This window comes from Vulpes vulpes, chromosome 9 (genome assembly GCF_048418805.1).
Source record: "Vulpes vulpes isolate BD-2025 chromosome 9, VulVul3, whole genome shotgun sequence".
In the NCBI taxonomy this organism is placed as follows: Eukaryota; Metazoa; Chordata; class Mammalia; order Carnivora; family Canidae; genus Vulpes; species Vulpes vulpes.
In genome coordinates this window covers 61555740-61577954 of record NC_132788.1, presented here as the reverse complement: position 1 = coordinate 61577954, position 22215 = coordinate 61555740, and the positions used below count along the sequence as shown (strand labels likewise).

Genomic DNA, 22215 nt, shown 5'->3' with positions numbered 1-22215 from the left:
GGATGGGCTCTCTTGTTAGGGACTAATGTAACTGGTGACTTGAAGTTGAAGCCAGTGCTCATTACCATTCTGAAAGTCCCAGGGCTCTCGCTCAGTAAGTTGCAGTGTTTGTTAAGCCTAATTTAGGACCATTTGTGATAGAATCACCCAGGAATTTTTTTTAATCACCCAGCATGTATTTCTGGGGGTACCTGGGTGACCCAGTCAGATAAGTGGCTGGCTCTTGGTTTTGGCTCAGGTCATGATTTCATGTCCTGGAATCAACCCCAGCATGAGGTTCTACACTCAGCAGGGATTCTGCTTGAGGGTTCTCTCTCGTTCTCTCTCTGCCCCTTCCCCCACTTGTGTGTGTGCTCTCTCTCTCTAATTAATTACAGTCTATTAAAAGTTATACTAACTCTACTCTGTGCTCTATACATGGAACAACAAATTCTGGATAATAGCATGTCTGTTTATAATGTGATTTACTGGATATTTTAAGCCTGCTGTTGAGACCTACTACTTAGAAGGAAAAAAAAAAAAAAGATTTCTTTCATAATGTACTGCTCATTGAGGATGCACCTGGTCACCCAAGAGCTGTGCTAGAGATGTATGAGATTGATGTTATTTTCATGCCTACCAACACAAAATTGGATCAAGCAGTCATTTAGACTTTCAAGTCTTATTATTTAAGAAATACAATTTTCGGGATCCCTGGGTGACTCAGTGGTTGAGCGTCTGCCTTTGGCTCAGGTCGTCCCCAGATCCAAGGATCCAGTCCTGCATCAGTCTCTCACGGGTAAATAAAATCTTTAATAAATAAATAAATAGGGATCCCTGGGTGGCGCAGCGGTTTAGCGCCTGCCTTTGGCCCAGGGCGCGATCCTGGAGACCCGGGATCGAATCCCACGTCGGGCTCCCGGTGCATGGAGCCTGCTTCTCCCTCTGCCTGTGTCTCTGCCTCTCTCTCTCTCACTGTGTGCCTATCATAAATAAATAAAAATTAAAAAATTTAAATGCCAAAGCTATAAATAAAAAAGGAAATTGTATTTCTTTTTTTTTTCTTAAGATTTTATTTATTTATACGTGAGAGACACAGAGAGACAGAGACATAGGCAGAGGGAGAAGCAGGCTCCCCGCAGGTTGCTCATGGACTCCATCCCAGGACTCCGGGGAACACGACCTGAGCCAAAGGTAAGACGCTCAACCACTGAGCCAGGTGCCACAACATTTTTACTTTTTAAAGAGACTCTACACCCAGCGTGGAGCCCACCATGGAGCCTGGTCATGACCCTGAGGTCAAGATCTGAGCTGATAACCTAAGTCGGACACTCAGCCGACTGAGCCACCCAGGCACGCCTTGACATTTAAAAAAATACAGTCTAGTTATCTTATAGAATGTCCAATTTACCTATTAGATGCAAGTTAAGGATTTTTGTCAGATATAGCGCGGAAGTGATGCCCGGTGCTCAGTGTAAGGGAAAGACAGATGTCAGTCTGTCTCATCACTGACCGAGGTAACCTCACTTCCTTGAGGGAGGGTGCACCCTAGGCCCCTCCCCCTGTCAAGTTACCATTTTCTCTTTGCAACGCTGAGACCGTCAATCACGTGTGCTGCTGGGAGAGTTACAGAACCCTTTTCTACTATCACTTCCCCATCTGTAAAGTGGGGACAGCGATGTCTTCAGTTTAAAAAGTGAACGTGCTCGAAGGCTAAGTGATATGGTCCGAGAAGATGGCAAAAAGACGCCCTCCGTAGAGATTAATTTCTTGCGCGTTCCAAAAAGGGAAGGCCTGGGGGCTCGGGGGGAGGGAACCGCCGCCGCCGCCGCCGCCGCCGCCGAGCACGAGCGCGTGCGCGTGCGCGTGCGCGTGACCACAGAGTCGGTCCTCCAGAGGCAGAGAGGCCGGAAGTTGTCCTCGCGGAACCTCGCGGCTCTGAGGGTGGGTAGCTGAGGCGGCTAACGGGGTGGGCAGGCGGCCTGGCCCGGTAGTCCCGGCGGTGGGTCGGCGTGAGGGGTCCTGGGGTTCTGGGCGGGGATAATGGCATCTCGGGCAGGCCCGCGAGCGGCCGGTACCGACGGCAGCGACTTTCAGCACCGGGAGCGCGTCGCCATGCACTACCAGATGAGGTATGAAGCGAGGCGAGGAGCACGGAGGCCTGGGAAGCGGCACGGGCCCGGCCTCAGGGGCTTACCCCACCCCGCCCGGCCGCGCGCACCTCGTCCCGGGACGGCTCGGGGCCCGGCCCCCACTTCGGGAAGCCCCTTCGCTCCCATAAGCGCCACTCGGTGATCCGCCCTGTGTCCGGGGAGGGTCCGGTCCCTGCCTCCTAGGCTCCGGAGTCTTGCGGTGCTGGCCTCGCCGTGGGACCTCGGAAACCCGGGTTTTAGTTGAAATTCAGTTTCCTCATCTGTGAAGGGCAAAGCCATCCACTATTTAGGTTTTGGTGAAGAATTAGCGAGGTAGTAATTCGCGTAAGTCTGCCCAATACATGGTAGCTGTTGTATTTGGGGCCGTTTGGGGGAATGTAGACCATAAAGTCCAGCCTTTCCTCGCCTAAAATGAATTTTAGGAACGCTCCCACGGGGATTTCCACATTCGTTTACTCATTCAACAAAAATTTATTGCGTTTCTATCCATCAGGCATCTGTGCTAGGCACTGAGGATATGAGAGTAAGCAAAAGCAGATCTGGTCTTTGTTTGCATGTTATACCTTCAATAAAAATGTTTTTTGTTTTCTTAAAAAAAAAAACAAAACAAAACAAGGAAGCTGGTCCCTGCCTTCATGGAGCATGAAGTCTCCAGGTGACTGACTGACTTACCACCACCACCACCGTTGCACATTTTCTATAGTGAATATTTTTTAAATAAATATTTTGAAAAGAGATTTTCTTTTCTTAAATCCATCAAAATCTCTCAGAATGTTTTTCACATCTTTCCAGAGTTTTTTTTTTTTTTCAAGATTTTATTTATTATTCATGAAAGACGAGAGAGGCAGAGACACAGGCAGAGGGAGAAGCAGGCTCCACGCTGGGAGCCCAACGTGGGACTCGATCCCGGGTCTCCAGGATCACACCCTGGGCTGAAGGAGGCGCTAAACCGCTGAACCACTGAACCACCCAGGCTGCCCCTCTTTCCAGAGTTCTGAAGAATGACAAAGAAGCTCTTTGGACCTTCATTTCATTCTTATCTTCAGACCCCTGCCTGAAAGGATATCACCACACAAGTGTTTTGGTGACTATCCAGAGCAGAAACTGCCCTCAGGGGTGTGAAGAGGATACATAGAGATCCAGAGAGAATTAGAATAATAAGAGAAATATGTGCTTGCTTTGGCTATAAAATCTGCTCTACTGGGGAAGTATGGGCAGCCTGAGTTGTTTTCCTTGCTGCCAGTATCTTTCCTGTAGGCTATATTCTTACAGTGCAAAGTCCTCTCTAAACACAGCTCTGAGTTACTCTTTTGCTTTTAATCTGACTCATAGTCTTTGCAACTTCATATCCTGCTATTCCCCTTCCCACTACAAAGTATTCCTGCCACACCACCTGCTTTCCTGGAACACAATGCTTATGTCTTTTTGCCTGCCTGCTATTACCTCTTTGGAATCCCAGCTCGACCTACCCTTCAGAGCCTAGCTCAAATATCACTGTCCTCTAGATAGCCTCCAGACATCCCAACCTAAGCTGAACTGATTACTCCTTCCTGTGATATTATGTATCTGACAACATATATTTACCAGAGCTCTTCCAGTTCATTTTCTAATTATTTTTTCTTTTTTTTTTAAAGTAGACTTCCCATCCCCCATGTGGATCCCAATGTGGGGCTTAAACTCACAACCCTGAGATCAAGACCTGAACTAAGATCAAGAGTGGGACACTTAACTGGCTGAGCCACCCAGACACCCCTTATTTTTTCTTTTGTTCCTTGTCCCTAAGCCTCCAGGCAGGAACTGTATCTTAATCATATTTGTATCCCAGTGTCCAATATAGTTGCCTGGCATATAGTTGGTATTAGAAAATTTTGAATGAAAGGTACTTCTTCCTCTGCTCTGCCCCACAGTGTGACTCTCAAGTATGAAATCAAGAAGCTGATCTACGTGCATCTGGTCATATGGCTGCTCCTGGTTGCCAAGATGAGCGTGGGACACCTGAGGCTATTGTCGCATGATCAGGTGGCCATGCCCTATCAGTGGGAATACCCGTATCTGCTGAGCATTGTGCCCTCTCTCTTGGGCCTCCTCTCCTTCCCTCGAAACAACATTAGCTACCTCGTGCTCTCCATGATCAGCATGGGGCTCTTTTCCATAGCTCCCCTCATTTATGGCAGCATGGAGATGTTCCCTGCTGCACAGCAGCTCTACCGCCATGGAAAGGCTTACCGCTTCCTCTTTGGTTTTTCTGCCGTCTCTGTCATGTACCTGGTGTTGGTGCTGGCAGTTCAAGTGCATGCCTGGCAGTTATACTACAGCAAGAAGCTCCTAGACTCTTGGTTCACCAGCACACAGGAGAAGAAGCGTAAATGAAGCCTGCCTGATGGACTCTTCTGTGGGGTGAAGCCTGGGCCTCCCACCGAAAAGAGTGAGAAGGTAGAGGAGCTGTTGTGAAATTGTTGGTGATTTTGGCAGCTAGTGCAAACTAGGCCCACATTCTGGAAAGCCCCTCCTATTGCCATCAGCTGAAGTGGCAAAACTATATTTAATTTATTCCTGGTTGGCTGGAACTGGGTGATCAACAACTATAAAAGAAACTTCAGCTGGTTGAACTTGAGGCCCTTCAGGGTTTTTCTTTTTGAGCCTCATCCTTGCCTCTTGGTCATTCTCTCCACTTTTGTCCATTACCCCTTAGCCATCAAGACTGAAGGAGATAGGGAATAAATCAAATTCTACTTTAATCTGTAGGTGGTGGGGCAGGAAACATTTGGGAGGCTCCCCTGCAGTCTGTTGTCTCCACTGCAAAGCATTTTATTTAAAAAGAACTTCAATAAAGTTACAACTGCCTTCTCCACCCTGTGCCTTGTGTTGGGATTTGATAAATTGTGAAAGGTATGTTGCTTGAGTGGCCTTAGACATAAAGAGGCAGAAGTTTCCCAAGAAACCTGGAAGTAGCAGTAGAGATGTGAACTGGGCATAGGGAACCTTAGTCATAGTAGCAGCCCTGCTGCTGATTGACAGAAACTAGCATGGGCCATAGATTTTAATCTCTCTACCTGTAAAATGGCCCATCCTCATCCTGCTTGGATTATGGGCTCTTCTTTTGGTAAGATATTCATGTTTATTATTCAGTGTTAACAGGTTGTCATTTATATGTCTAGTAATATATTAATGGTATCCAAAAGAATTTTAAAGTATCCCTGCATGTAATCTGGGTGAAATATGATATACATGTGAAATAACTAATAAACACGCTATCTAATGATATGGAGCATTTTTAACTTTAAAAATGGAAGTGGGAGGGATCCCTGGGTGGCGCAGCGGTTTAGCGCCTGCCTTTGGCCCAGGGCGCGATCCTGGAGACCCGGGATCGAATCCCACGTCGGGCTCCCGGTGCATGGAGCCTGCTTCTCCCTCTGCCTATGTCTCTGCCTCTCTCTCTCTCTGTGTGACTATCATAAATAAATAAAAAAAAAAAATTTAAAAAAAAATGGAAGTGGGAAAGAGATCTGTGAACTAAAGGCCCTCTTCACGCCTAAAAGTCTGACACAGTAAATATTGCAGGAAAGATGTGTGTCCCTTTGATCTTGTCCACTTGACTTTATAGTCTCTGGATGGTTTCTGGATCTCTTAATTGCAGACTTCTACCCTCTCAAGGGTTCTAGTCATTTTTTCCCCAGTACTTTTATTCTATAAACATTAGGCCTATACTCAGTCATTCTTAGATCTGGCAGTAGTTATACTGCAAAACTTCTTCCTCTGCATGTCCTGTCATCTCAAACTCTGTGTATCCCAAATTTAACTCCTTGTTTTCTACCTTATACCCATACTTCCTGTATCCCTGTGTGCAAGTGAGTATAACAAAAGCACAGCTCAGGGCACCTGGGTGGCTTATTGGTTGAACATCTGCCTTTGGCTCAGGTTGTGATCCCCGTCGGTCGTGATCCTGCATCAGGCTCCCCACAGGGAGCCTGCTTCTCCCTCTGCCTATGTCTCTGCCTCTCTCTGTGTGTCTCTCATGAATAAATAAATTTTAAAAAGCACAGCTCTAGATCATCAAGTCTCTACTATGTGCCATTGTTTTTTGAATAAAATACCTTAATCTCTTTCAGACATTTGTGAGGTATGATTTCAGTGCACTTGCATTATCTTGCATTATCTCCCAATACTCTCACAGTCTTTCTCAGTCAGTAGAACCTCATGAATTCCGATATTGCTTTCATGTTTTCCCAGTTTGCTTAAAAATTTCCCTTTTATACCTTTATATGCCTTTATTACTTATCCTTCAAGATTCAGTTTACATGGTAATTTGGGAGCCTTCTGGTTGCTTCAATTCAAAGTGTAAGAGTTCTTTCTTTGAAATTGGGTAGCAGTTTTATTTTACCTCTTACTGACAGAAGTATTTGTTTACATGTATTTTCCTTACCCCTTGCTCAGTACCTGATACATGGTGTGCCCTTTATTGAATAAAGTAACTTGTCCAACTGTAAACTGAAGACGGGATGTATTGCACAGAGGGAAGAATTAGACTGAGGCAGGGGTGGAATTTGGAGAACAAAGGAAAGCAGATGGAAATGTGTGGGTAATGGAATTATGTCCACCAGGCACAAATTGCTAATTTTCAAAGAATTGGGATGAAAAAAAATTTTTTTTTTTTTTTTTTTGAAAAAAAATTTTTAAGTTAAACTTTTTTTTTGATTATTGGAGTGATACGTCAGTCTTAGAGTGCTTTCAAAGACCCTCTATGGAAATTACTGTCAATGCAAAAAAAAAAAGCCAGTTGATTTACTTTAGGTTTCTACGTGTTGGGTTATTGGGATTATGCTTTTCCAATCATTCTTTTCCTCCCTCATGGTTGTAGTATTCCCTGAAGCAAACAAGAGTTTTGAAAGAGATCTTGATTTAGTGGGAAGACCATTGTATTTGGATGGTGGAAGATGGGTTCAAGTACCAGCACGCCTAATTGAATGGCTAAGATCAACACTGCCTATTTCACAGGACTGTTTTGAAGATCAAATAAGATAAAGTATTATGAAAGTGCTTTGTGAACTATGTAACACTATATAAATGTGTGGAAAGGTTCTTCCCTAGTGTTTGCAGATCTCAACTATAGGCATTGGAGGGACCCTTAGAGAACACCTAGTGCATGAGAAAGGCAGTGTGGCATAGTGGAATGAATACAGCTTCTAAAATTAGACTGACTTAGGTTGGAATTCTGCCTTTTGCCTTGAGCAAGATACTTGAATCTCTGATTTGATTTGACAAAAGGGGATCATCCTAGCTACCATCGCAGCTACCAGGATTGTGAAGATTAATTAAAATAATGTATATGAATAGTACATAGCAATACTATTAAATACCAAAGCAGTACTTAGTAAATACCCAAAATCCCTTTTCTTGACAAGCATTGCTAACTTCCCCCTTTCAGACTGGGAGTCCCTATCTCTTCTCTTAGGCATGATCTCTTGCCTTGGAACTCTGGAGGTTGATCCCTTCTGGGAGAGCAGAAGTAAGGAAGGAACACTCTTCCACTCTTGGTTTGCACTGGTCTGGTCTAACATGTTGGCCCCACCTGCCTAAGTTCCCCTAACAAGAGCCCCAGTTGCCCCAAGGGACTTTAGGAATCAGCCATGACAGAAAGAGGCTGGAGTTGCTGCATGATCTGACCAGAGTCCATGTAAGGGTAAGGCTCAAGAAACAGCTGTCTAAGGCCCCCACAGCATGCTCTCTATCTGAGCATGTGCAGGGGCCTGCCAAGACTTCCTGAGTTCCTGGCTTGGTCCCCAAGTAAAGGTTATTAGAGCTAGAGCATGAAGTCTGGGTCAGCTCATTCAGACACAAACCGCAGGTTAAGACAGGCTTCGGCCATCTTCCAAGAAGGCAGGGCTCTGTGCTGCAGTTGACTTTTACTCCACCTAACCATCTTCTATTCCAGCCACAGTTACTCCTTCCTTGTTGACTCTTCCCCAATAATCCCTACTCATCTGGAAGTCTGACCATTAACTCACTATCATAAGACCTACTTTTCCTATGTTCTAACTATTCCAAATTCTCCCTTCGCATTGTTAACCCTACCAACTACGTTGCACTGCTAAGTCGAGTAATTCTGTGGTCTCTAGGACCCAGAAACCCTTCACCCTCCCACAGATTTCCCCAAGTTGTGTGTCCTGGCCGAAAGAGCCAGAAAGACGCAGTGGTGAGTCCCAGCTCTCCATCTCTGTGTTTGGACAAGTTACTTAATCTGCCTAGGGTTTTCCAGTCTGTAGAATGGTTTTAAAAGACTGACCTAAAAAAAAAAAAAAAAAAAAGACTGACCTCAAAATGAGATAATGTGGGCAAAGCACACAGGCACACAGGCGCAAAGCACACAGGTCTGATAGTAAGAGTTTAGCAAATCTTAAACTGATTCCCTACTCTTTCCCAGGTACCTGAGTTCTCCTGCAGTGCTTTTTACCCTAAGTATTTTTTTAGGTCCCATAATCAATAGGCAAGCCAGCAGGACAGTAAATAATACACAGACCTTCTTTTCTTTCTTCTTTCCCCCTTTCTTCCTCATCTTTTTTCCTTTTCCTTTTCTATGCTTTCATTTTTATTCCCTTTCTATTCTTTATTTCTTTTGTATGTGTGAATATGGGCCCTGTTCTGTCTTTTCTGTTTCTCCTACCATACCTTAGCCTGGGTCAGGGAGCAGTTAAGGATATATTTTCACTGTGACAGATCAGAAGATACAAAGAGGTTGAGAAAGAGAAGTATGTGAGAATGGAACCAAGTTTCTCACTTCATGCCCTCAGCATTGGAAAATGCATTATTAACGTAGATCTAAACTACTGTGGATTAGGTAAAGATTGAAGGGGAAGACCCCCTAACCTGTCCTTAGTATGGCCAGACCACCTTTTTCTTCCTTGGTAACTTACCGATCTATTTTCGCAGTGATGGGCTCCAAGGCCAAAAAACAGACCTGTGCCAGGCAAACCTTTTTCCCAGGAAGAGGGTAATGAGGCAGGGGGAAGAGAGACCGTAGGCTGATAGAAAGAGAAATGAATTGTGAGAGGTTGGCAGATTTGGAGCTCCCTGGATAGAGACCTTGATGAAATCACTCTTCTTCCTTATTTATCTCTTTATAAAATGAATAATTCTCACTTTCTCATAAGTTGATTAAATGGATCAAATATGAAAGTGCTTGTCAAATGTGAAGCAGATAAACTGTTGCTTAGATGAAATGTATCATTACTTGCAGTTATTCAACTACAAAGCACCCATTTCTTGACATCCACTGCTAGGCATTGGAGAACATAAAGAATAGGAAAGGGTCCTTATCTTCTAAGGAACTTAAAAGCCAGAGGGTATTTTTAGGATAATGAGTACAATGGGTCTTCAGACAGTGGACCTGAAGACTTAGGAACTAGAATTGGCTTGAAGAAGGCTAGGGTCAGACTACTGAAAGGGGCAGAGGGACAATAACAATATCACGATGACTTAACCCCGTAGGTGTGCCCTGAACTTGTTTTCTATGTGTGTCACCAAGGTAAGGACTGAGCAGTTCAAGTGCTCCATGAGCAGGAGGAAGCTGTGGGATGATGGGGAGGGTCCCCACAAAGCCTGGAGCCTCGTCAGCATCGGAAACCACAGGAAACCAGGTCAGTGCATGGGGCCTGCTCCCACAGCTCCAGGGCTCAGCTGTGTGCTCTGGGGCTTTCTGAGCAGCCGGTACTGATTAGAGGATTCTTGAAGTTGGAGGCCCCTTTGGCATGGAGCCTTTTACCCAGAAGAGCTGGGTGGAGAGAAAAGGCTGGGCTATAGTCTTGAGGGTCAGCCAGGTGGGGAACAGGAGGCATATGGGAGCATGTGAGGTCTATGTGCATCCTACAGGGACTTTTTGTCGTTCTGCTCAACTCTAAATGGTGCCTCAGGGACACAAAGGAAAGTGTGTCCCTTATGGTCACAACTGTCTCCAGACCCCATTGCAGAACAGTGCTCAGTAGTTCTGTTAATTCTCTAAGTGAGGGGATGAGGCCCATCTCCAAGGAAGCTCTAAGTCCAAGAGCATTAGTGGGCGGGTCAGATGTACTGGGTGTTGGCAGGAGTAGGAGGGGTTAGGAAGTGGGGACAGCCTCCATTCCCCTAACTGGCCTCTTTCCTGTTATTTCTCTGCCTGAGCTGTAGCCCCTGGCCCTCCAGGGAGGGCCCCTGGGAGAGGCAGGGATTTCTTGGGGAGGGGGAGCTCTGTCCCTCCGCTAGGAGAAGAAGGAATGTGGCTTGGCTGGCTGGTTAGGATCTAGGATCTAGGAGGAGCTTTGAGGCAGGGCGGGGCAGGGACAGGCAGAGGCGACGACTCCTGCTCCCTGTGCTCCCCGCTGCTGCTCAGCAAGGTTCTGCTGCCCACCTTCAGACTGTGCAGCCATGTCCTGGGCACTCTGACCCCACGGAAGCCCATGGGGAGCACCAGACTGGCAGCCCAGTGCCTCCCTCTTCTCCTGCTGTTTATTGGCCTCTCTGCCTCCTCCAAGATTGGCTGCTCCTACCTGCCCCGCTGGAGCACCCACTGTCTGCTGGCCTCCCACATGGTAAGGTAATGCTGCTGTTGCCCAGTGGGGACACTTGCCTGCCAAGCTGGTGAAGCTCCCCACTCCTCTGCCTGTCCTCTCATGTCTTCCAAGGCCCTGTGCCCTGGTGCAGTCCCCGTATGTCCTCTATATGGTCTTGGAGGGGTAGCAAAGGTTCTGGTGTGCTGAGCGCCTGGGTGGGATAGAGCTGGGAAGAAAAGAGCCACAATGGATGAGCTACTAGCTTATGGGCCTTGGAATTAGATGATTTGAGGCAAGGACCACAGGGAGAATGTCCCCCATATAGGAATCTCTACTAATAATTCTTTCCTTTCTTGCCCCTACTGGGCCCTGTGCCTTCAGGAAGACACTCTCACTGGTGAGTCTCATTCCGTGCCCTACTTCTCTTTTGTGTCCCTTGTTCCAGACCCCTGGTGAACTTTCCATTCTAATTTTTGGTTCTCGACTTGGGAAGGAGCATATCAAGGAAAAAACATGGGGTTTAGAATCAGGACAAGCCTGGATTTGCATTGTAGTTCCACCACATACTCCACAGTGGCTTCAGGCAGTGCACTTAGCCCCTCAGACTCCTGTTTCTGAGGGGTAGAGCAACATAGTGAACAGGATTGTACTGTGAAATCTGTTGCCCCTGAGGGGCAGGGGGGAATTAAAGGAGAGACAGGATAACCTCTAGGCATTCCCCCTTAACAGGTCCTTCCCTCTTGTCAGTGATACAACCATGATCCTTCACATCTTAGGTTTCTGGTTTGCAAATCATTTTCCCACATGCTATCTTACTTGATCTTGACAACAGTCCTACTTTATGAATGAGGAAGCTGAGGCTTCGACAGGTCAGTCATTTGCCCAGAGCCACACATCTCAGTCTCAAGTACAACTTGTCTGAGGCAGGAGGGACCTCCTTGGATTCTACCATTTGATTTTCTTTTCCTCTTTCCCAGGAAGGTCTGCCTGTATTTCTTGCCATACCCAGTTGGCCCTTCCTGTGTCCCTAAAGCCTTGGTGTGTTCAGCTCTGGCTCTGCCCCTATTATTTGTGCCTGCATCTGGTGTCAGATCCTTCAGGTATGAGAAACAGCCCTTTGGGCTATTCTCAATGGAGATGTGCATTAGGGGTGTTTTGGGGGTCCCCAGGCTGAGGAAGGTGGGACTTACCCTCCTAGAACAGATGTCTCTCCTGTTGTCAACCTCAACAGAGACAGGTCATCCTCAAATAGGAGACCACGACTGATATTAATGGGTTCAGCCGTATCATTTTGTGAAGGTGTTTCTCCTTTCTACTGGCACCAATGCTTGAGATCAAATTGTTTTAGTTCTGTGAGTTTACTATTATTACCTTCTCTTTGCGAAGTAAAGTCTTTCTTATTCAACTCTATATTTTCATTGCCTAGTTCAGTGCCGGCACATACAAATTCCCAAACACTGCTTAAGAATCAGCAGTTTCTAATTTTTCACTGTTGTAAATAATGCTACAATGGACTTTTTTTTTAAGATTTTATGTACTTATTAGAGACACACAGAGAGAGAGAGAGAGAGAGAGAGAGGTAGAGACACAGGCAGAGGGAGAAGCAGGCTCCATGCAGGGAGCCTGACGTGGGACTTGATCCTGGGTCTCCAGGATCACGCCCTGGGCTGAAGGCGCCACTAAACCTCTGAGCCACCTGGGCTGCCCAACAATGGACATTTTTGCATGTATATGCACATATATTTGTATATATGTGCATATATATATATCTTTTTCTCTACCTAAGGAATTAGTCCTTTTTGACTATATCATAACTTTCAGGACTAAAGAAGCTTGATACCATTACCCTCCATGATCTGAAATGACTTACTGTCTAACATCAGACCACATTTCCAGGTAGGGGAGGGGCAGTGAAGGCCTGGATAGTAAATTGTTAATTATGTCCTTTCCTGCACAGGCCTCCAGGGGGGTTGGTTCTACCTCCTGGTGCAGAAATACAAAAAGTCACATAAGTTCCGGTTCTGTAGGAGACACAAGATGCCAGCATCTGCTCAGGTACTCCCCTTGCCAGTTCCAGCTCTGCCCTATGCCTCCCAGCCCTTTCCTTTTTGGCCTCCCATTTTGTTCTCTAGCCCTGGGAAAGACAGAAAGCATGGTGATGAAGTAAAGACTATTCTGTCCACTACACAGTTAGGGACACCGAGGCCTAAAGATTGAGTGACTTCCTGGGGTGCCCCAAGTTCCAGAAGCAGGAATAGAAGCCTAATTCCTGGCCTAAGGCCACCCATGTTCTCTGCCCACAGAGGAAGCTGATGAGTAGCTGTTGTCTGTCTGAAAAGGGTCATCACATTGCTGTGTCCTCCCCAGACATCTCTCACAAGGGGCTGCGCTCTAAAAGGACCCAACCTGCAGAACCAAAGGCAGTGGAAGATCTCCCCAGACCCAGCTTACAAAGGCATGAAGGTAGGCATGGAGTATGACCAGAGATGGGTGCAGCCAAGTAATAGTGCCTGCGCATAGGCCAAGAGACAAGGCTACCAGGTCCTCGTCCTCTCCAGGGCCCGAGTTCTCCTTTGATCTGCTGTCTGAGGCACGGGCTATTCAAGTGACCATTCCTCCAGGACCTGAGGTCAGCGTGCGCCTTTGTCACCAGTGGGTACTGGAATGTGAAGAGCTGAGCAGTCCCTTTGACACCCAGGTATGGAGTGTCATCTCCCTTTAAAAAGCCAGATCACACAGCTCTGGAGCATAAAGGCCCTCACTGTTGTATCTATGGGGAGACCAAGGCCCGGAGAGGGACAGGCATTGTCTGAGACCTCCATACAGCTCTGAAGTGCCTAGCATTAAACCTTCTCTGGATAAGACAGAAAATGCAGGAGTCTTCGTCACCTGGGAGGAGGGGACGGGAAAAGGCAGGCAGAGACTTGGAGCAACCATGAATGCCTAGCAGAGAAATGAATACAGTGTATATCCCCGGGGAGAAGAGCCTCTAGCGAGATTCAGGTTGCATTAAGAAGGCTTTTCAGTTCCCCCAAGAAGCAGTCACATCTGTCTGGGTCCCCTTCCATCTCCCTCCTTTTGCTGTTCCCCCTTGGAGAATGTGATGTCCCCCATTCACTCAGCCCAAGCCTAATACCTCCACTTCAACCTCCAGTTGCTGTAGATGCCCTGGTATGTAGCTGATACCATCTACAGGGACCAAGGCTGTACCTCTGTGTCCCTTGGCTCTCTTCATTTATTATTTTTTTAATATTTTATTTATTTATTCATGAGAGACCCAGAGCGAGAGAGGCAGAGACACAGGCAGAGAGAGAAGCAGGTTCCACGCAGGGAGCCTGATGCGGGACTCAATCCTGGGTCTCCAGGATCACACCCCAGGCCGAAGGCGGCACTAAACCACTGAGCCACCCAGGGATTCCTTGGCTCTCTTCATTTCTAAGATGAAGATCACTGTGGTGCTAGCATTTAATTAATCAAATTAATGCTTCTAGCATCTAGCATCCTCCCTGGCATACAGTATGGGCTCCATAAATGTAGGATCCTTCCCCTATTTCTTCCCCCTCCCCACTCCATATATTGAGATAGCTAGAGCAAATAGACTACAGATCAGGGACACCTTCCACCTCAAAAGGAAATTCCTCAGCGAAAGAAATAAGTCTAAGAAGAAGAATAGGGTGTGCTGGCCAAGGTCCCAGCTTCCTACTACCCTGGTCCAGGGTGCCTAAGCTCTTTCTCAGGCATTTCTTCTCTCCTTTTGCTGCTTCGTCAACAGAAAATTGTGTCTGGGGGCCATGCTGTAGACCTGCCTTATGAATTTCTTCTTCCCTGTCTGTGCATAGAGGTGAGCAGAACAAAAGGTCTGGGTTTTCCACGGCTCCACTTCTAGGTCTCCCAGAGGCACAGCTGGTCAACCATATGTCCAAGTAAGTCAGGTCTTAGGGTGTTGATGAGAGGCTTGGGAAGACTGCTGCCAGCTGGACTTTAAGCCACATGTCGGGTCAGAGAGGGAAGTGTCCTGCTGAACATGAGCTATTTTGGGGGGCGATTCCAACCTCAGTCCTATCCTAAACCCAGCTTCCCTAGGTTCAGACTGACCTCAACCCACAGAGACAGAGTATGCAGTTACCTTCACTGTGTGTTCTGAGGAGTCACGGTGGGGGCACATGTGACCCCTACAAGCCCCAAAAGTCTTGTCCGCATGAGCCCTCCATGGCAGTCCTTTACTTACAAAGCATGAAGGCTTCTTTGGACTAGACCAAAAATGCAGGGGTCTTTGTCAGCTGGATAGGAGATAAAAGGGAAGGGGCAGACAGACACATGGGGCAACCCTGGGGGTTGGGGCAGTCCAGAGGGAGGGGTCCGTACAGGGCATGCCTTGGGGATCACTGAGAGTGGAAGCCAGGAAAGCTAAAAGCAGACAAAAGTGGACCTCCCCTCTCCAGGGAGAAGAGGACTCATCCTCACATTTACTGAGCTTGCTCCTGTACTCAGGTCACTCACCACCTACCCTTGCCTATACCCTGTACTGCTTTTCCTCCTCAGTGCCCTGCCGGTTCAGACAGCTTACATCAGGGCCAGGCCAAGCCAGAATGAGTTTCAGGTCTGAGTGATAGAGAAAAAGCCTTTCCTATGACCCTCCCTGACTGCTCCCCTGTCCCCTCAGGCATCCTACCTGCAAGAGGACACTGTGAGGCGCAAAAAATGTCCCTTCCAGAACTGGCCTGAAGCCTGTAAGTGCTGCACATACGCATTCTTGTGCATTCACTGCCTCTCTGTTTCTCTGACACACACACACACACACACACACACACACACACACACACACACTTCACACCTATGTTGTGGAGGAAGCCTCCAGAAGGTATGCAGGCACTTTCCTTGGAGTTGGTGGGGGAGAAAGAAGGACTGCCATATCTACCAATCAGCCTGCCAATAAATCAGAGTATTGAACATTGTACTAGGTTTGAAATATGAGACCCAGGGGGTAGTGTCCTAAGAGGATGGGTGAGGAGTCCTGCAGTCACCTCCCACTAATTCTTCTCTAAACCTGATAGTCGCCCTGCCTTACTTGCCAACTGTTAATGAGGCTTGAATTCAATCTTATATGTGAAAGTGGCTGATGATGTCTAAAACACCATATTCATGTCATTATCCCAAGTTAAAGAGATGGGACCCCAAAACAATAAAAGACTAGCACAAAGCAGCCTACAGTCTAGGGTACCATTATAACTAAGAACTAGGCTGTAGGCCATGAACTCAGGAAAGGGAGAAGCCCATGAAGGCTGTCTGATCGGAGGTCTCTCATGGGAGGTGACACCTGAGGTGGGCTCAGAAAATGGGCAGTGTCTCAAAAGGAGATGAGGGGAGGCTGGGACATTCCTGGTTCTGAGAGGAACCTAAGCAAAGATATGCAGGTATTGAGTTTGGGGAGCAACCTGAGAGCTGGCCAGAGTGGAGGCACAGGAAGGAGATGAGACAGCTAAGTAGGAAAGGTCGTAAAAGGTAGGGAGAAGTCCTCCTCATTTATTGGGTACCTAGACATGCCAGCAACTGGGCTGAGCACCTTTACAAAGTCATCCTTTGCTGCCCCAGGGGATAAGGATGCAAAATGAGGCAGAGGGCAACCCCGGACCCAGGCCTCCCTAGCCCTCACTCTGCCTCTGCCTGTCGCCTGCCCAGATGGCTCGGATTTCTGGAAGTCAGTGCACTTTACCGACTACAGCCAGCATAGTCAGATGGTCATGGCCCTAACACTCCGCTGCCCCCTGAAGCTGCAGGCCTCCCTCTGCCAGAGGCAGAACTGGCACACCTTCTGTGAAGATCTCCCCAATGCTACGGCGCAAGAGGCAGAGGGGGTGAGAGCGGCCTCCCCAGAGCTTGAGTGGGCAAGGCTGGGGTCCCGGGCCCTGCTCCCTGACTAACTGCCTTTTCTTACCACAGTGGTATGTTTTGGAAGGAGTAGACCTGCACCCCCAGTTCTGCTTCAAGGTACAAGCATGTGTGACAGTGGATGGGTAGGGGTATGGATGGTACCTGGAACTGGCTGACTTGCCATTCTTGGATTTCTCAGTTCTCTTTTAGAAATAGCAGCCATGTTGAGTGCCCCCACCGGACTGGTGAGCCAACAAGTGACCCTGGCTGGGACCCCCTTCCACCATTTAACCCTTCCTCAACTGTGACAAGCCATACTCTAGCCCTGTTCCAACTTCTTTGTCAACCACAGCCCAGCTCCTACCACCTTCCGCAAACAGAGTGTCTCCCATCATGCCCTTTCCCACCCTGGCAGCTCCATCCTGGAATGTGAGCATGGATACCCAGGCCCAGCAGCTGGTCCTTCACTTCTCCTCAAGAATTCATGCCACCTTCAGTGCTGCCTGGAGCCACCCAAGCTTGGGCCAGGACGGTTTTGTGCCCCCTGTTTACAGCATCAGCCAGGTATGGCCCAGCCAGGGCTTTCCCCTTCTCCTCCCCCATGGTCTTGTTGCTCAGAGCATAGCAAGTGTAGGCAAGCAAATCTCTAATTTATATCATCTGGTTATTTATTTACTTGCTCAGCCTTTGTTCAATTGGTTTCTCTGCCAGTCTGTGGGGTCTTCAATGGAGCAGCTTCTAATCCTTTTAGTTTCTGAATTTACAGAGGACGAGATAAACAGAGGCAAGAGACTGGGCATCCCACCTCCAGCTGTCCTCTGACCCTCTCAACCTGATGCCACATTTTATACCAATGCTATCTCTTGAACCCAGCTGTCCTCTCCCTCTGTGTTTCTGTTTGTTTCCACAAGGTACTTGGCAGACGTTCCCTGACTATCTTGGGAGGCAGAGCCCCCAGAAGCTGAAGTGCTCTTTGCAGAATATTGTTAACTACTGACAGATTTAATTTTATTATGTCAACTAAGAACAGTTTGACTAACAGACTCTTCTATGTATCTGATATACTAACCACAATCAAATATATCCATCAAACCACAGCACCAATCTAAGCATGACTAGCTCTTTCAAATTCTTTCTTAAACCTTCACTGGTAGCTTGCTTATTTGTTTTGCCTTCTATGAGGGCTTCCAAGCAGATGCGGGTAGCAAATGTTTAAGAATGTTTAAGATTTGGGGATCCCTGGGTGTCTCAGTGGTTTAGCGCCTGCCTTCAGCCCAGGGTGTGATCCTGGAGACCTGGGATCGAGTCCCACGTCGGGCTCCCTGTGTGGAGCCTGCTTCTCCCTCTGCCTGTGTCTCTGCCTCTCTGTCTCTCTGTCTCTCATGAATAAATAAATAAAATATTTTTTAAAAAAGAATGTTTAAGATTTAACACCAAGCCATGCTTAAGATTTAAGACAAAGTGACATGGGATAACCTAAAATTGAGAGCTAAATCCATGGACTCATTTGTTTCTGGGAGCTAGAAGACCACCTTCATTGAGTTCAGCCATGATTTGAGAGTCACTGAGTTAGCATTTGCTGACAGCTGGCTGAAGAATGGGGTCTAGAACAGGGATGGTATAGGGGTTGGAGATAGAGGGTGTTTCTGAAGGATGGAGACTCTGGTCAACTTCCTAACCAGTACCCAGAGCGTAGGGTGGAGCCATATCCTGCCTATATACAGATGGCAGTCAATTCTGCCCAATTTAGCATGCATTTACTGAATCCCTACTCTGTGCCTACTTTGTTTTAGGCCCTGGAAGATACACGAAAAGAATATAACACAGTCTCTGCCCCTAAGGTGTCCCCAGCGTGATAAAAGCTACTACTACTAAAAGAATATACCCTGTACTGTGTATGATAAAGAGTGTTAACATGCATATTCCCATGTGATGCTCTCCATAACCCAGTAAAATAGAGACTATTGTCCTTATATACAAATGAAGAAACTGACAGTCATGGAGGGAGGTAACCTATCTCCACACAAAGACCACACAGCGAGGAATCACAAAGGCATAGTTAAGCCCGCCTTTTTTTTTTTAAGATTTTTATTTATTTATTCATGAAAGACACACAGAGAGAGAGAGAGAGAGAGAGAGAGAGAGAGAGAGAGAGAGAGGGAGGCACAGACACAGTCAGAGGGAGAAGCAGGCTCCATGCAAGGAACCCTATGTGAGACTCCATCCCAGGTTTCCAGGACCACACCCTGGGCTGAAGGCGGCGCTAAACCGCTGAGCCACCCGGGCTGCCCTAAGCCAGACTTTTTTAACTATAGTTTGACTTCACAACTTAGGTTCTTTCCAGTGGATAAGCCATCCGTTCAGATATGCAGGGCAGGGAAGGAAGGCAGGTTATAGTTAAGCTCCTTGGTTTATGAGCTGCCAGAGGACAGAGACAATGTTTGTGTCTTCTTTCCTCAGCTTGACACAAAGTAGACACCCAGAGCATGTTTGTTGATGAGTGCCTGATCGCCTGATTAATATGTATCTGTGCAGTGGTTTATTTTTTTAATTTATTTTTAAAGATTTTATTTATTTATTCATGAGAGAGAGAGAGAAAGAGAGAGAGAGGCACAGACACAGGCAGAGGGAGAAGCAGGCTCCACGCAGGGAGCCCGATGTGGGACTCAATCCCGGGTATCCAGGATCACACCCTGGGCTGAAGGCAGGCGCTAAACTGCTGAACCACCCAGGCTGCCCCTATTTTTTATGTTTAAAAAGATTTTATTTATTTATTCATCAGAGACACGGAGAGAAAGGCAGACAGACGCAGAGGGAGAAGCAGGCTCCATGCAGAGAGCCCGATGTGGGACTTGATCCCAGGACCATGGGATCCCACCCTAAACTGAAGGCAGATGCTCAACTGCTGAGTCACCCAGGCGTCCCTATATAGCGGTTTAGATCTGGGATTGAACACTGGGATGCTTGAGAATAAAGCAGGGGGAAGACTTCTTTCTTGTCAGCAGTGGCACTTGGCCTTAAGTCTGGGTAGGATTTGGGTGGGAGGTGGGTAGAAAGGAAGAAGAGTGTGGGCAAAGATTCAGACTGGACAGAGTCTGATTAGACTCTATGGGGACAATCATTCTGCTCTTTGTTCACACAGACTCAGGGCTCAAGCTCAGTGACACTAGATCTCATCATTCCCTTCCTGAAGCCAGGGAGCTGTATCCTGGTAAGGAATCCTGCCCTCACTCTGTATACATTCCTCTAGCATCTACTCTACAGGTGGACACACGGGGCAAATCTAGTCTGCAAAAATGTTTGGTTTGGCCAGCATGGTGTTTAAAATTGGAGAGTTGCTACCATTTAAATATTGAAGAGTCATATTTTTAAAAGCTGATTTGCTGATTTCTGGCTTCTCCTGAAAAAAAAAAAAAAAAAAAGTATCAGAAAACCTGGTACTCTATGTCCACATTTAGGCATGGTGACAACAGGTTTGGGCTCAGTGGCATCTGATTACTTCATTCAGGGCCTGTGTTCTCCTGGTCCTCATAGATACCCTGGCTTTAGTTTTTGAGTTTGCCCCTCTTGACCTATTGTGTGGCACAGCAGGAGCTGGACCAAACACAAACCTTGTGCTGGAGAAATTTCCTACCTACAGTGATTCCCTTTCTCTACCCCCATTCAACATCCCCTGGGAGGAGGGGCTACCCTGGCTTACAAGGATGGGGGTTCTGTGCCCTCAGGTGTGGAGGTCAGATGTACAGTTTTCCTGGAAGCACCTCTTATGTCCGGATGGTGAGTTCTTGGGTGAGGAGGGGTGGGGTAAGAAGGAGTTTGGGCAATGAAGAGCCTGGCTTGGCCTCACCCTGCTTGCCTCAGTCTCTCATAGACACCTGGGGCTCTTGATCCTGGCAATCCTGGCCCTCGCCACCCTATTGGGCATTGTTGTAGCCCTCACCCGCCGGCGCCCACTGTCAGGTACGCTCATTCTGGGGTAAACTGATGATTCAGGTCCGCACAGTGCCTAGGCTAGTTGCCCCCCACCCTTCCCCTGCCTGGGCTCCCTTCTGGCAGAGCCATGTCCGTGCTGCTGCGTGGAGCTCTGCGCTCCCCGAGGTGGTGAGCTTCAGGCCCCCTAGTGGTCAGGAATGGTTAAGGCAGCGCCAACGTCCCTCTGTGCAGATGGTTCACTGTTTCAGTGCTCTCTGGGATGAGACCAGTGGGGCGGAAATCCAGCCGGCGCTGCTCCTGCCAAACCTAGCTCCCTAGACCTGGCCCCTTCCGGACGCTTTTATCTTATTAACCCAAAGCCATCCTATAGGCTAAAGCTGTCTTGGGTACCCACCCCCAGTGCAGATAAGGAGTCAGGTGGGACACCTGATGAATTAGCCCCAAGGCTCGGGGATGGGGCGGGGCGGAGGTTGAGGGTGAAGTAGGGGAGGGGAAGTCCTGGGCTCTCCCTCAGCCCCTTACCTTGTTCATCTGCTGCTCCCGCCCCCAGGCCCTGGCGGAGCGCGGCCCGTGTTGCTCCTGCACGCGGCGGACTCGGAGGCGCAGCGGCTCCTGGTGGGAGCGCTGGCTGAACTGCTGCGGGCAGCTCTGGGCGGCGGGCGCGACGTGATCGTGGACCTGTGGGAGGGGACGCGCGTGGCGCGCGTGGGCCCCCTGCCGTGGCTGTGGGCGGCGCGGGCGCGCGTGGCGCAGGAGCAAGGCACCGTGCTGCTTCTGTGGAGCAGTGCGGGCCCCAGTCCAGCGCGGGGCCCGGATCCCCGCTCCGCGCCCCTGCGCGCCCTGCTCCGCGCTGCCCCGCGCCCCCTGCTGGTGCTCGCTTACTTCAGTCGCCTCTGTGCCAAGGGCGACATTCCGCAGCCACTGCGCGCCCTGCCGCGCTACCGCCTGCTGCGCGACCTGCCACGCCTGCTGCGGGCGCTGGACGCGCAGCCTTCCGCGGAAGCCACCGGCCGAGGCCGCCTCGGGGATCGGCAGAGCCTGCGGGGTCGCCTGGAGCTGTGCCACCGGCTGGAACGAGAGGCCGCCAAATTGTGCCCACCGAGGCTGAGCAGAGACAGGCGTAGGGGTACTGGCTGGAATCCCAGAAGGAGCCTTCTACCCTAGAATCCTTGGGGTGCCTCCTCAGGACTACTGGCCCAAAATCCTTAGGCTTTGGCTGCTAGCCTGAAAGCAGAGCACCTCCCTCGCTGTGCTAGCCCTTCCTTATGCGTCTGGCTTCTTCCTCATGCCTACCCTTTCAGAACCAGCAGGGAGAGTTTCTGTTTACTGAGGGCTCCACTGACTCCAGTCCTGTTGGGGATGGGGGAAATCTTCCCACTTCTTTTCTTCAAAATTCCAGAAAGAGCAGGCTGCACATGCTCCAGTCCAGGCTTGAGAGGTATGGAGCAGAGGTAGAGGAGGCAGGAGAGGTGGCAATTCTGAGTGAGGGATGACTCCAGGGGGGTGGGAGAAAACCCCTTTCTGTGGCAGGGATACTGTTTTCCCACACTGCAGCTGTGCCCAGAGGGGGGAAGGAGGGAGGGAGCCTGACCCAGGGAAAGGAGTTTTGGTCTTGGGTTGCCAGGGCCAGGGCCGACATGGTAGAAACCAAGATCAAGAAAAATGAATAAAGGCGAATGTAATGGATAAGCCAAGAGACACAATGTGCTTCTCTGGTAGACCCAGGATACTGAGTTGGAAGAGGGGTTCACACAGCC

At 48.5% G+C, this 22215-nt stretch overlaps 2 protein-coding genes across 15 annotated transcripts; both read left to right on the top strand.

Moving 5' to 3' along the window:
- The first annotated feature begins 1616 nt into the window (after window positions 1-1616).
- Window positions 1617-5394, top strand: JAGN1 (jagunal homolog 1). 2 transcript variants are annotated; one of them, XM_026016843.2, is made up of 2 exons: window positions 1617-1923; window positions 4040-5394. In XM_026016843.2, the coding sequence occupies exon 2, from the start codon at window positions 4113-4115 to the stop codon at window positions 4500-4502; it is 390 nt and encodes a 129-aa protein (XP_025872628.1). In that variant the 5' UTR covers window positions 1617-1923; window positions 4040-4112; the 3' UTR covers window positions 4503-5394. The 2 variants fall into 2 exon arrangements, with proteins under 2 accessions (XP_025872628.1, XP_025872627.1); XM_026016842.2 differs by lacking the exon at window positions 1617-1923 and adding an exon at window positions 1926-2111.
- On the top strand, window positions 1912-22144 carry IL17RE (interleukin 17 receptor E). Of its 13 annotated transcripts, none has more exons than XM_072722173.1 (17): window positions 1912-2111; window positions 9655-9766; window positions 11036-11051; window positions 11632-11754; window positions 12612-12709; window positions 12958-13117; window positions 13213-13352; window positions 14427-14495; window positions 15318-15384; window positions 16334-16509; window positions 16595-16642; window positions 16725-16770; window positions 16941-17089; window positions 19668-19736; window positions 20251-20302; window positions 20387-20485; window positions 21009-22144. In XM_072722173.1, exons 2-17 carry the CDS (start codon window positions 9704-9706, stop codon window positions 21620-21622), a joined length of 1989 nt encoding a protein of 662 aa, XP_072578274.1. In that variant the 5' UTR covers window positions 1912-2111; window positions 9655-9703; the 3' UTR covers window positions 21623-22144. The 13 variants fall into 13 exon arrangements, with proteins under 13 accessions (XP_072578274.1, XP_072578272.1, XP_072578271.1 ...); XM_072722171.1 differs by having other exon boundaries at window positions 1922-2111; window positions 16878-17089; XM_072722170.1 differs by lacking the exon at window positions 1912-2111 and adding an exon at window positions 10637-10693 and having other exon boundaries at window positions 9665-9766; window positions 16878-17089.
- The last annotated feature ends 71 nt before the right edge of the window (window positions 22145-22215 follow it).

Bases quoted from the DNA above. Each gene is read 5' to 3' on its own strand.
- IL17RE (XM_072722163.1), top strand. From the start codon at position 9,704: ATGATGGGGAGGGTCCCCACAAAGCCTGGAGCCTCGTCAGCATCGGAA. The intron at 19,737-20,250 runs GTAAGGAATCCT...CTGTGCCCTCAG, and splicing joins AGCCAGGGAGCTGTATCCTG to GTGTGGAGGTCAGATGTACA. The intron at 20,303-20,386 runs GTGAGTTCTTGG...TGCTTGCCTCAG, and splicing joins GCACCTCTTATGTCCGGATG to TCTCTCATAGACACCTGGGG.
- JAGN1 (XM_026016842.2), top strand. From the start codon at position 2,023: ATGGCATCTCGGGCAGGCCCGCGAGCGGCCGGTACCGACGGCAGCGAC. The intron at 2,112-4,039 runs GTATGAAGCGAG...TCTGCCCCACAG, and splicing joins GCCATGCACTACCAGATGAG to TGTGACTCTCAAGTATGAAA.